Raw genomic sequence first — 12,002 nt, 5'->3', positions numbered from 1 at the left:
GGAAAGTTTGCGGGTTTTCTAGCAAAATCAAATATGGCTTCTTCAGAGGATATCCCAGGTATTATTTGCGCCATTTCTACTGCGTTAGATGTCAGTAAGAATCATGATTTTTGGATAGTGGATTCAGGTGCCTCAGATCACATGACAAACAATTCTTTCATATTACATGATTTTGAAACTGTGTCAAAACCTTCACATGTCTCAATTGCTAATGGCAACGATGTTCCCATCTTAGGAAAGGAAAATTAAAGCTTTTTTCAGATAGCGTTGAGTCATTTGCGCTATTTGTACCCTCTTTTCCATTCCAACTCCTGTCTGTAGGAAGGTTAATGAACTCGTTGGATTGTCTAGCTATTTTCTCTCCTTCTAATGTTGTGTTTCAGGATCGAGTGTCCAAGAAGAAGATTGGTGAAGGGTTCTTTCTAAATGGCTTGTACTACATATCAACTTCATCAAGTTTTTCAAAGTGTTTTCTGACAGAGTCCAAATTTGCAACACAACAACAATTGTGGCATAAACGCCTAGCTCATCCTTCCTTTCATGTTTTGTCAATATTGTTCCCTAGTTTTTGTAAAGTCTCCCATGAATGTGAGACATGTCATATGTCAAAGTTTACTAGATTGCCTTTTCAAATCTCTCAATCTAGAGCAACTCAGCCTTTTGAGATTATACATTCTGATGTATGGGGACCAGCATCCCTAGAATCATTTGATGGCTATAGGCTTTATGTCACCTTTATTGATGATTGAACCACGTTTGTATATCTTTTGAAATTTAAGAGTGAAGTTTTCAAGTGTTTCCAAGATTTTCATAACCTTGTCACAAATCATTTTTCATCTAAAATTTGCATTCTAAGGTCAGACAATGGCGCTGAATACACCTCCAAAATCATGACTGATTATCTCAGTGCTCAAGGGATTATTCATCACACCAGTTGTGTAGGAACACCACAACAAAATGGTATTGCAGAATGCAAAAATAGAGATTTACTTGAGAAGGCTAGGGCCTTAATGCTTCAAACAAATGTTCCAAAAAAATTCTGGTCTTAAGGAATTCAAACTGCAGCTTACATCATAAACAGATTGCCTAGCAGTGTGTTAAATTTCAAATCTCCATTTGAAGTTCTAAAAGGTCGAAAAGTTGACATAACACATCTTCGAGTATTTGGTTGTACGTGTTTTGTACATATTCAGTCAAATCACCGAGATAAGTTTGATCCCAGAGCTATCAAATGTGTGTTCCTCGGGTACTCATCTACCCAAAAGGACTACTAGTGTTACAATTCACAGACCAGAAAATTGTTTGTTTCAAGGGATGTTCGTTTTGATGAGTCTGACTCTTTCTTTCAGTTATCTGACAATGAACCTCAGGGGGAGCATATTTGTGACTTGTTTCCCACTCCAATTCATGTTGAAGCTGTAGTAGACACTCCTAGTTCACAACAACCAGTTTAAAAAATTGTGGACACTGAAGAGGTACAGGCAGACTCCAACACTCAAGATCATCAACCAGAGGTGGTACCAAACACGCCTCAACCTCGAAGAAACCCACCAAGGGGGAGACATCTACCAGCAAGACTTCAGGAATATGAGACTTACACACCACGTTATCCTCTTGCACAAGTTGCTCACTCCACCAATAGCTCCTCTCCACATAGAGCATTCCTCATCAAGATTTCCAAAGAAGCCAAACCAAGGAACTTTGAAGAAGCAAATCAATCATTAGTTTGGAAGAAAGCTATGCATGATGAACTCAAGGCCCTTGATGACAAGAGAACCTGGAGTATAGTTGAGCTTCCCAAAGGGCAGAAAATTGTAGGGGCAAGATGGATTTACAAAATCAAGTTCAACTCCGATGGTTCAATTAAGTGACATAAGGCAAGGTTAGTTGCTCGTGGCTTCACTCAAACCTTTGGTGTTAATTATAAGGAGACCTTTGCTCCAGTTGCTAAAATGAACACAGTTCGAGTTTTGTTATCTGTTGCTGTGAATTGTGGATGGTCTCTATAACAAATAGATGTCAAGAATGCCTTTTTGCATGGGGATCTAGAAGAAGATGTGTATATGAGATTACCTCCTGGACATCCACGTGAAAGTGAAGCTGGAATGGTGTGCAAACTTCACAAGGCCTTGTATGGTTTGAAACAATCCCCACGTGCTTGGTATTCCAAACTAAGTTCGGTTCTTCTTGCCTCAAGCTTCAAGCGAAGTCATGCAGACTCCTCCCTATTTATTCGAAATGGCAAGGATGGCAAGTTGGTTGTTCTAGTGTATGTGGATGACTTAATCATCACTGGAGACAGTATGGATGAGATTAAGTCTCTCAAGTTAGCCTTGCACAATACCTTTGCTATCAAAGATCTTGGACCATTAAAGTACTTTCTTGGAATTGAAATGGATCACTCCTCAAATGGTATGTTCTTAAATCAACGCAAATATGTTGTTGATCTTCTTAATGAGGCAGGAATGAAGGATAGTAAGCCTGCACGCACTCCTCTTAGTAGACTTAAAATAGATGTTGAAGGAGAACCTCTCTCAGATATTTGTGTTTATCAACGCCTTGTGGGTAAGCTCATCGATCTCACCATTACAAGACCAAACCTCACTTATGCTGTGAGTTTGGTTAGTCAGTTCATGCACTCCCCTACCACTCATCATCTACAGATTGTCAAAAGGATTCTTCGCTACCTAAAGGGCACAGTTGATCGAGGAATTGTTATGAAGAACAATGGTCACTTCAACCTTGTAGGCTACTCAGACTCGAACTGGACGGGAAATGCCATTGATCACAACTGGATACTGTACTTTCATTGGAGGCAATCTAGTTACTTGGAAAAGTAAGAAACAAACTGTGGTTGCTCATTCTAGCGCCGAAGTTGAGTATCGTGCAATGGCATCCACAGCTTGTGAACTCATATGGCTAAAGACATTGCTGGGTGACTTAGGCATTGTGTGCACTACGCCTATATCTCTACATTGTGACAACCAGGCTGCCATGCATATTGCAGCCAATCTAGTCTTCCATGAACGCACCAAACATATTGAAGTTGATTGTCACTTTGTTCGAGATCAGGTTCAGTCTAAACTTATTAAAACAGTGTACACACGATCATGTGATCAACTGGCAGACATTTTCACCAAGATTCTCACTTCCGCTCAGTTTGAACGTTTGCTTTCCAAGCTTGGCTCAAGGAACTCCCTTGATCCAGCTTGAGGGGGAGTATTAGAAGATGCTGAATTATAGGGCCTACGAGTTGTCTTTTGCCTTTCTCTTCCTAGTTTTAGGAGTTCCATGTTTTAAGGAGCACTTTAGGGGTCCTTGTTTTAAGGAGGACTTTATGCTACATGTTCCTTGTCACGTTCCTTGTCTTCCACTATATGTAGTCCGTTTCTCATCCATGTTGAAAATATCAATACAGAAATTACCATCATTTAATTTCAATAGTTCCCCCACCTGACTCCATTGCCAGTCGCACACGGAGTCGTACCGCTGCTGCTCGTGCTGCAGCTGTGGCTGCTAGAAGTGAAGAAGGGCTAATAGTGTAGAAGATTAAGTTGGATGAGCTGGGCTAATAGTCCATGTACTCACAACAATCTAAGTATCGGGCCTCACTAGAAGTGAAGTAATATTATTGGGATCAATCCAGCAGTTTCGGGCCAGTTTCTAATGATCCTAACAACTTATTGCATCCATGCAATTTTGAGTTTTCTCCACTACTCCCAAATCCGAGGTCTCCGAATTTCAAGGAGCCTCGGGTTTTTCTTTTTTTAATTGTTTCTCAAAGGTTTTCTAGTCTTAGAGACTAATCCGTGCCGGGGATAAGAGGAATGATTGTATGGTCTGGAATTACTACGTGTTTGTAATTTCGATCAGTAAGACGACGACATGTGCATTCAAGGGGCAAGAAGAAACAAATAAAGAAAAATGGATCAATAACCAGCAAAGCAATGTCATATCGTCCAATCAAAATATCAAGAACCATGGGCACATGATAGTCCGGAACTACTGAATAATTTTTTTTGAAATAAAAGAATTGGGGTGGTGGGACAAATTGATGAAAAATTCATTCCCTAATTTAGTACGGGTTCAATTGCATTGCATTAGCACACTAATTTTGCAGTACCATATAGACATTTTCTTCATTAGCATGTTGATTTATTGTGTATGCGTGCTTGCTTGATTAAGTAAATTCTGATATTTCTGCAATCACAGGCTGTGCTTCTTCTGCAGGAAAAAGAAGAAGTGAACAACACCGATTCAGGTCGATCATGGTGTAGGTAACTGTAGGAAATAAAAGAGAAGAAAAAAGGGTTGTTTTTATATCTCTATCTTGTTTCATATTCTAGCTAGTAATGTAGAAAACTAGAAACTAGAAGGGGATGAACTTTTATCTCCTGATTAGTACGTGTTAGTCTTTGTCTCCTGTTGTAGTATTGTAGTAACATAGAGGGATGAACTAACATCTCCTAATTTTAATTTTAAGGTGTTGTTTATAATATTTTGTTCGTTTCCTTTGCGGGTTCTTTCAGTTCCTTATGGTTCTTCCATAGCTGAAGAATCCGGTATCTTAGGTCATCTATTCTAGACTCGACTGCAAATCAAAATGTAAACTATACCGGCTTTGTCTAGAAGGTGAATAAGGTTCATTTCTTTGAGTTTAAAGAAGATAATATCTGGAAACTTCATGCATGAAACCGATTGAAGTCTGGCCATCTCTTAGCCCTCCAATCAACAAAAACTACAATACTTCACTTTTTAGACTAAATATATATTATATAATAGATTGAGCATGAGTTCAATGTCATTTAAAATGAAAAACGAGATCGGCAAATCCATCTAAGTTAGTAGAGGCTGTGATAGAGTGGGTTGCAAGTTGGAGAAAATTGCAACGCTGGCATTGTTTCTGGCATTGCCGCAAGTTATTAGTGCAGATTGCATGATTGGCTCGCGCTGTGCCGACTGCAATAAGAAGGTGTGCTTATTCTGCCAGCAAAAGAAACGATGAACAACACCAATCAAGGTGGTGTAGGAAAAAATCAAGGACGGAAATCTATCACTCTGGAAACTTCAATCTCTTGAAAATTCATGCTTGAAACTGATAAATTTGGCCTACTCTGGTGCAATCAAATAAAATCCGCAATTTGAATAGACTGAGGATGAGTTCAATGTCATTTAAAAATTAAAATGACAAACCAGATTTGCAAATCTATCTTAAGAATTATTGCTGAATGTTTCTGAGCTGCTCCAATGAGTTTGGAACAACGGCGGAGGATGGAAACAAAGAGATAAAAGAGGCGGTCGGTTGGGAGGGGGGGTCGTAACTGGGCAACTAATCTGATACCTTTTTAGTCTCACCTTGCAATAGAACTTCACAAATGCATGACATCTTTAGTGTCATCTGAATGACTTGTGCCCCAGAGCACACGTATGTATCTTTATATGTATACTGTTCAGCAGAATATGTTAAGCATCCCTACTTTCATAAAACATAGTTCCAAAAAGCTATCACCTTATCAGCTTCCAACCAATAGCAAAAGGGTAAAATGATTATTTAATGTAACAATACGTATATCTTATTGAAAGGGGCAATGGGAAAATAAGTATTTGTTGAGTAAACAAATTCACAGCCAGGCAGCCAACTGAGGTTCTCCACTTTCAATAACATTTCACAGATATTAAATACTACATGTAAATATAGCACACCACACAAACGTCTATGCTTTCATCTTCATATTATTTATACTCGATTGGGAAAAACCAAGTAAAAAGATGCAGTTCAGAGGACTGGATGCACTGTCAACATAGTTCTAGATTTTAAAGCACACTTAGATATACAGTGGGGGGGTCTCATGCCTGGGAAGGCACTCTCAAGCTTCACGGCCCATGCCTTGCTCTCCAGGAGGAATCATAACCAGAACGGGTTGAGCATTAAAACCGGGATGAGGCAACCTGCGACGGACCTCACGACCTTCCTGGCAAAGGGCACATGAATGGCAGAACAAATGAGTCCCAACATCACAGAAGGCCTCACACTGTTCCTGATCCTCATCTCCCATTGATCCGCAGCACCCACAAGAGCTTTGAAATGCTTCACAGCCACCCTGTTCATCACCAAAATCCAAATACACACACATTCAGAATGTTTCCTCTTTGATGTTCCCCTCAAATAATTTATGCAAGTGAAGGAAAAGAGCCAGATGAAGACATTATGGACTTTGCCAAGGTTATACAGGGCAACCTCCATTATAAGAATATAAACACACACACAAAAGGGAAAATATAACTTGCCTGGAGGTTGAACTTGTGGCGCATAGCAGTACGGTTACGAGCTGCAAACCATGGTGCCAGGCAGTTCCAACCAAAGAAGGCATTTCCAATTAAATATAGACCAGAGTAAGTCAAACAGTGAGATGCAAACGAGCTCCCCGTAGAAGAAGAAAGTCTCTCGGCATTGGTTCCATACAGCACACAAGGAGCCACACTTCCAAGAAGGCCTAGAAAGATGTCATGACCATTAGTAAGAAAATTGTAGATAACATGTAGTAATGACAACTGAACAAGAATAACTACAAAAAAAAAAATCTAAAAACACTGATTTTCCAGTATTAGCCACCAAGCTATCCAACTCCTATTCCAGGTACACAATTTTCATATCATCTTGTGCCATTATAGAAAAGTCCTGGACTACGAGGTTTTGTTGCATTACGACTTCATGTTTCTATACAAGTAAAAGCTAGAATAAACAGGTCATTTCTTTAATCACACACTTTCTAAAATCTAGTCATCATACAAACGTATATTGTTTTTACGCTGGTAAACCACAATCCAACAATCTTCTAGAGTAGAGAGTCACAATACCCTTAAGACTCGAAGACAATCAATTTCAAATCTTCCAAAACCATGAATTGAGTAAAAAAGTTTGCGATCCAACCAATAGTGAATGCGCCACAATATAGAATAGTATACAAAAAAAATACATTTTTGTCCATTACAGAATTACAGTATTTACAAAATGCATAATTTTTCCAGACAAATCCCAAAATTCCATCCTTTGTATCAAGAAGGATAACGCAGAGATATCCAATCCAAACAATATTGCAACTGAAAACTCTAGATTAACCGATATCCGGCCAAATTGCAAAGCATTCTTATCTCACAGATAGTCATTTGCTCCAATTAAGATACTAATTTATCAATACCAAAATGCAATCAAGATAGTAATTTGCTCCAAGATCCAGTCAAGTCCAAAGCTAAAAGAGGAAAGAAAACTCACAAACTTCAAGATCGCTGCTACAGAACTCATCGTTGCGGCCAAGACAGGCAAGAAGGTCCGAGTCCCACTGGCTCCGGCCCATGGGCTCACCGGCCACCACGCTGCCGTGAGTCAACGGCAGCCCATCGGCGGTCCACCCGCATCCATTACCGCCGCCGTTGACCTGCCCCATCTGAACGGGAGGCTTCTCGTCGGTCTGAGCCGCCGGCGCGGCCTTGGACGGCTTCTCAGGCTCCTGGAATTGCTGGCTCAGAAGAGGGCTCGATTCCTCCTGGACATTGCTCTCCCTGTTGCCCGCCATGGTTGATCGAAATCAGAGACCCTAGAGATAGAGAGAGAGAAATCGAAATCGAAATCGGAATCGGAATTCGAAATTGGAAACCCTAAAAATGGAAGAATTGAGAAGGAGGAGAGAAAAGCGAGAGAGGTTTGGTTGTTTTTGGATTCGTCTTGGAGTCGTTGAACTGACGAATCCAAAGACGCGGTCTTCATTCCTCTCTGCCACGTCACCCACCTCTATTTTTAAACCGCGTTTTCCTCTCCTGTGGCGCAAACAGCCTCTTTGGATCCCGCCACGTGTACGTATCCTCTGTTTTTTTAGCTGCCGTTGAGAATTTGAGATGGAGAAGGTCTTACGTACGGCACCCGCACCACGTGGCAGTGGGGCGGGCCAATCATACCCCAAGTAGGGGGTATTTTGGGTATTGCATATTAAAAATCAGGGGCAGTTTCGGAAGAGAGAGAAAAGTTTGAGAATTTTGATTGGAGGGCCGCACGGCCCCACCACGTAGCAGCCCCTACCCAAGACTTTTTCTTTGAGATGATAGGAAAATAGAAAGAGGCTTCATTTCCCAAGAAAAGTAACAAGGAAAAAGAGATGGGAAAAATCAAATCTTTTAAGCCCTTGAACTGACTTTTGCTATTATCATTTCTTATTTCTTACTATAATTTACGGTTGTTCATTGTTAAATACGAAATCGTACGACCATAATACTATTTGCTCCGTATTTAGAAATCTGTGTGGGGAGAAAAAAGCAATTTATAAACCTACTAGAGTTAGCTCTGCTAGGGTTGGAAGTATGCCGTCTTTGGGGTGGCTGCTATAGAATCCTCTAGGGCTGGGATCGGGCCGAGCCCGTGTAAAATTTGGTGGGCCCGGGTTATGACCCTTTTTCTGCGGGCCGGGCTCAATTAATGATTATTAATTTTTGGGACCGAGTTGGGCCCGGACCGATTTTTACGGGCCGGGTTTTCGGGCCCAACATGCTAATTAAGGGAGGAAAAAAAAAACACCCTGCTCTGTCAAAATTTCACATTTTCACAAGATCAGTACCACTGATGAACATGTCAAAGCAAATTATTCATCACAATTCAAGGCAAACCAAATGAATAAATCCACCTGCTGAACAAGTTTCAAATTCCAACATAAGTACATAACAACTCAACAAATCCCAGCAAGTTTCAAATCTTCCAAGTTCCAAATAAACAACCAAACAAGTTCATATTTCTGAAAAAAAAAAAAACAAAGTAAACAAGTTCATAAATAAACAACTAAGCAAGGAGGCAGCTCCTTCACATGGATCCAGCACTCCAGCTCCAGCAGCTTCATTTCAGTTCCATCCTAGCAGTGATTGAAAGATGCATATAGCCTTAATGAGCTTGGACAGAAGGATTGTTCCCTGCAATTCAAGAACATGACCAGTAGCAACTCAAAAACGTGACTTGCAGCAATTCACAAACATGACCAGCAATTTAAAAACTTTCAACACTAACCTTGGTCTGCCACAGCAGTTTTCTTGCATTTTTTTTTTATGCCTTTGCAGCCTTGTCTGCACTTTGTTTGTCTGCAAATTCTGTGGAAAAATGTACAGAGTTAATGACATTACAAACATTGAAAAAACTGAAAACAAAGAAAAGAATTAAAAAAGATGTAAACCATTACATCAGTACCTATCTCAGCTTGCTCATAAAATTCCATTTCTTCAATTGACGGATAATATTCAATCGAAGATGCATCTTCCTCCTTGATCCAATTCTGCAAGCATATCAATGCTTCAACAGATTTTGGAGTCAATGAACTCCGGTAGGGATCAATAACCGTTTTCCCTGTGCTAAAACAGCTCTCTGATGCCACTGTCGATACTTGAATTGCGAGAACATCCCTTGCAAGAGCTTGTAGGTTTGGATATTTCCCACCATTGAGCTTCCACCACAACAATAAATTGAATTCAGCATTCTTTGGAGGCAACTCAATAGGATCTAAGAGGTACCTATCCACCTCACTCTCAACAACCACTTCACAACTGTCTTGAAGCTCCTTCTCCCAATCAGCAAGCATTTCAGCCATCTTTCCTGTCATTGTTCTTGATGTCGAGGAGCTGCAGCCACTACTTTGAACAGGTTCTTTGTTGCTTTTTTTTTTTCTGGGAAGTAGAGGAGCTTGCATACAAATCTGTCAAGCTCACCAAAAGATCCTTGAGCTTCCTGCTCTTCTCCTTCATAGAGCATGTATCATAATCTAGATACTTCACTAACACATGTTCAAAGTTTCTAAGTTTGTATCGAGGGTCCAAAACTAACGCCACTAGAAGGAGCTGATTTAAATCTTCAAGGGCACCAAAGTACTTCTTGAATTTGGACTTCATTTTCACTGCCATACTAACCAAAACTTTCTCTGCTTCGCTGCCCTCAGCCATTTCAGGCCTTACAAACAGAGAATCTATCTCTCCCTCTATAGTCACAATCTGATGAAATGCCATATGAGCAGTGGGCTTTGTCGTTGCGCTGATCTTGAGGGTTACATTGTAGAATACCTTCAAAAACTGCACAAATACTGCTGCCCTCTCCCAATCACTGTCATTTGGTGGCCCAATCCTCTTCCTACGCTTCTTGTTCTTGTCCTCTTCCCTAACTTCTTCATTGTCCTCAACAATATCATCATCCTCATCGAAATAACTATAGAATTTTTGCTCCTCTTCTTCTGCCATCATCTCAAAACCCTTCCTTAACTCTAGGGCTGTATTTAACATCAAAAAGGTGCTGTTCCATCTAGTTGGAACATCAAGCAAAGATATTTTCTTGCTTTCCGGTACTTCTTTTTCTACACGCTGCTTAAAATCATCCAACCTCGACGGAGAACTCCGCCATACTTCACAGCATTTCTTATTGCAGCCACCGACCTATCTAAAATGGTCAAACCTGATCTCACAATCAGGTTTAAAACATGAGCAAGGCATCTGACATGCAAATGCTTGCCTCCCAAAAAAGGGGGAGTAGCCCAATTGCCCATCTTCTTCCTCAAATAATCTATCGCCACCTTATTCGCCGATGCATTATCCACACTCACAGTCAAAACCTTATCAATCTTCCACTGAACCAAACATGCTTCTAAAAGTTTTCCTATGCTTGTGCCTTGGTGGTTGGCAATGACACAAAAGTTTAGAATTCTTTTGTGCATTCTCCAGCCACTATCAATAAAGTGTCCGTCACAACCATGTAATTCACATTTTGAACCGATGTCCATGTATCGGTTGTGAGTGAGACTCTGTGATTAGCTAATTCTAACCTTAGTTTTTCTTTTTGTGCTTCATACATTTCAAAAAACCTATTGACAATTACTTTCCTACAAGGAATTGTCCACTGAGGCACAACCACTGAACAAAAATGCTTAAATCCAGCTTTCTCAACTTGAGAAAATGGAAGCTCATCCATAACAATCATCTTACAACAAGCTGTTATACAAGCATCAGGACACCATTTCCTCATAGCTAAAGATGCATTTTTTGTTTGATCACTAGTTAAAACATGTTGGTCTAATTCCATCCTAGGAGGATACTTCTTGCATACTTTCTCAATGTGACGACTAAGTGTACTAGTGCCATTAAAACTAGAATCACCAGCAAGTTCAGTAAAGCAATAAACACACTTAGCTCGTACTTCATGGCCAACTTTTACCTGCTTTCCATCAACGGTATTGTAAATCAGCTTGTCAAATTTTTCGAAGTGTTCCCAGACCCAACTCCTTGAACTTGGCTTCAATGGCTTCACTTTTTTCTTCTGTACCCGCTTTCTCTTCATCTTCTGTGATGTTGGAGGCTGCTTTTCTTCTTTTCCTTCTCCTTCAGATGCTGGCACAACTTCGTTCCCCATCCTCGAATCATTAGTGGCCATATTCAGAGTATGAGACTATGAATCGACAGAAGCTCAGAAAAAAAAATAAAGAATCAAAACAATGAGAAAACAACTAGCAGAAGTGCAGAACTATTAAGTACCAAAATCAATCTCTTCAAAATCAATCAAAACTATTAACAGATGTACCAAAATTATGATAACAGACCGTTAGAGACGTTTTAGCTTGTGAGCTTAGAAACCCCCAAAACTGATGCAGACCAAATCACCAAAATTGTTTTCTTCTTTTCCTCGCATACCTTCCTCGCAGACAATCTTCTCACTGCCATGAATGATTGAAAGGAAATCGCATAAGAGATGGTATCGAACTTTCAGATTCAAGATCGAACTTTCAGATCCCAACAATCAAGTACAAAGAGAATTACTTACAGTGGGTCGAACAGTACAAGCAAAGCCGTGGGTCGGCGGCGACACGGTGGGTCGGCGGTTCAGCGGTTAGAGATTCTCAGATTAGGGAGAGTGCGAGTGTGCGAGACTTAGATTGAGGGAATGAGTCGAAGAGAGGATGAGAGAGTGAGATTGAGAGGTTAGACCGTTAGAG

At 40.4% G+C, this 12,002-nt stretch overlaps 2 protein-coding genes across 2 annotated transcripts; both read right to left on the bottom strand.

Moving 5' to 3' along the window:
- Nucleotides 1–5,544: 5,544 nt before the first annotated feature.
- Nucleotides 5,545–7,763, bottom strand: LOC133721457 (cell number regulator 8). The gene is made up of 3 exons (XM_062148079.1): nucleotides 7,274–7,763; nucleotides 6,289–6,494; nucleotides 5,545–6,101 (listed from the first exon to the last, which is right to left on the bottom strand). Exons 1-3 carry the CDS (start codon nucleotides 7,572–7,574, stop codon nucleotides 5,868–5,870), a joined length of 741 nt encoding a protein of 246 aa, XP_062004063.1. The 5' UTR covers nucleotides 7,575–7,763; the 3' UTR covers nucleotides 5,545–5,867.
- A 1,897-nt stretch (nucleotides 7,764–9,660) lies between these two features.
- On the bottom strand, nucleotides 9,661–11,443 carry LOC133722857 (zinc finger BED domain-containing protein RICESLEEPER 1-like). The gene is made up of 4 exons (XM_062149719.1): nucleotides 10,839–11,443; nucleotides 10,559–10,740; nucleotides 10,400–10,471; nucleotides 9,661–10,289 (listed from the first exon to the last, which is right to left on the bottom strand). The coding sequence occupies exons 1-4, from the start codon at nucleotides 11,441–11,443 to the stop codon at nucleotides 9,661–9,663; spliced, it is 1,488 nt and encodes a 495-aa protein (XP_062005703.1).
- Nucleotides 11,444–12,002: the final 559 nt, after the last annotated feature.

This window comes from Rosa rugosa, chromosome 7 (genome assembly GCF_958449725.1).
Source record: "Rosa rugosa chromosome 7, drRosRugo1.1, whole genome shotgun sequence".
Lineage (NCBI taxonomy): Eukaryota > Viridiplantae > Streptophyta > Magnoliopsida > Rosales > Rosaceae > Rosa > Rosa rugosa.
This window is presented reverse-complemented; position numbering and strand designations above follow the sequence as displayed.

Bases quoted from the DNA above. Each gene is read 5' to 3' on its own strand.
- LOC133721457 (XM_062148079.1), bottom strand. From the start codon at position 7,574: ATGGCGGGCAACAGGGAGAGCAATGTCCAGGAGGAATCGAGCCCTCTT. The intron at 6,495-7,273 runs GTGAGTTTTCTT...ACATCTTTCTAG, and splicing joins TAGCAGCGATCTTGAAGTTT to GCCTTCTTGGAAGTGTGGCT. The intron at 6,102-6,288 runs GCAAGTTATATT...GGTGATGAACAG, and splicing joins GCCACAAGTTCAACCTCCAG to GGTGGCTGTGAAGCATTTCA.
- LOC133722857 (XM_062149719.1), bottom strand. From the start codon at position 11,443: ATGGCCACTAATGATTCGAGGATGGGGAACGAAGTTGTGCCAGCATCT. The intron at 10,741-10,838 runs GTTAGAATTAGC...CTTTATTGATAG, and splicing joins GCACAAAAAGAAAAACTAAG to TGGCTGGAGAATGCACAAAA. The intron at 10,290-10,399 runs GTTGGATGATTT...TGTTAAATACAG, and splicing joins TGGCGGAGTTCTCCGTCGAG to CCCTAGAGTTAAGGAAGGGT.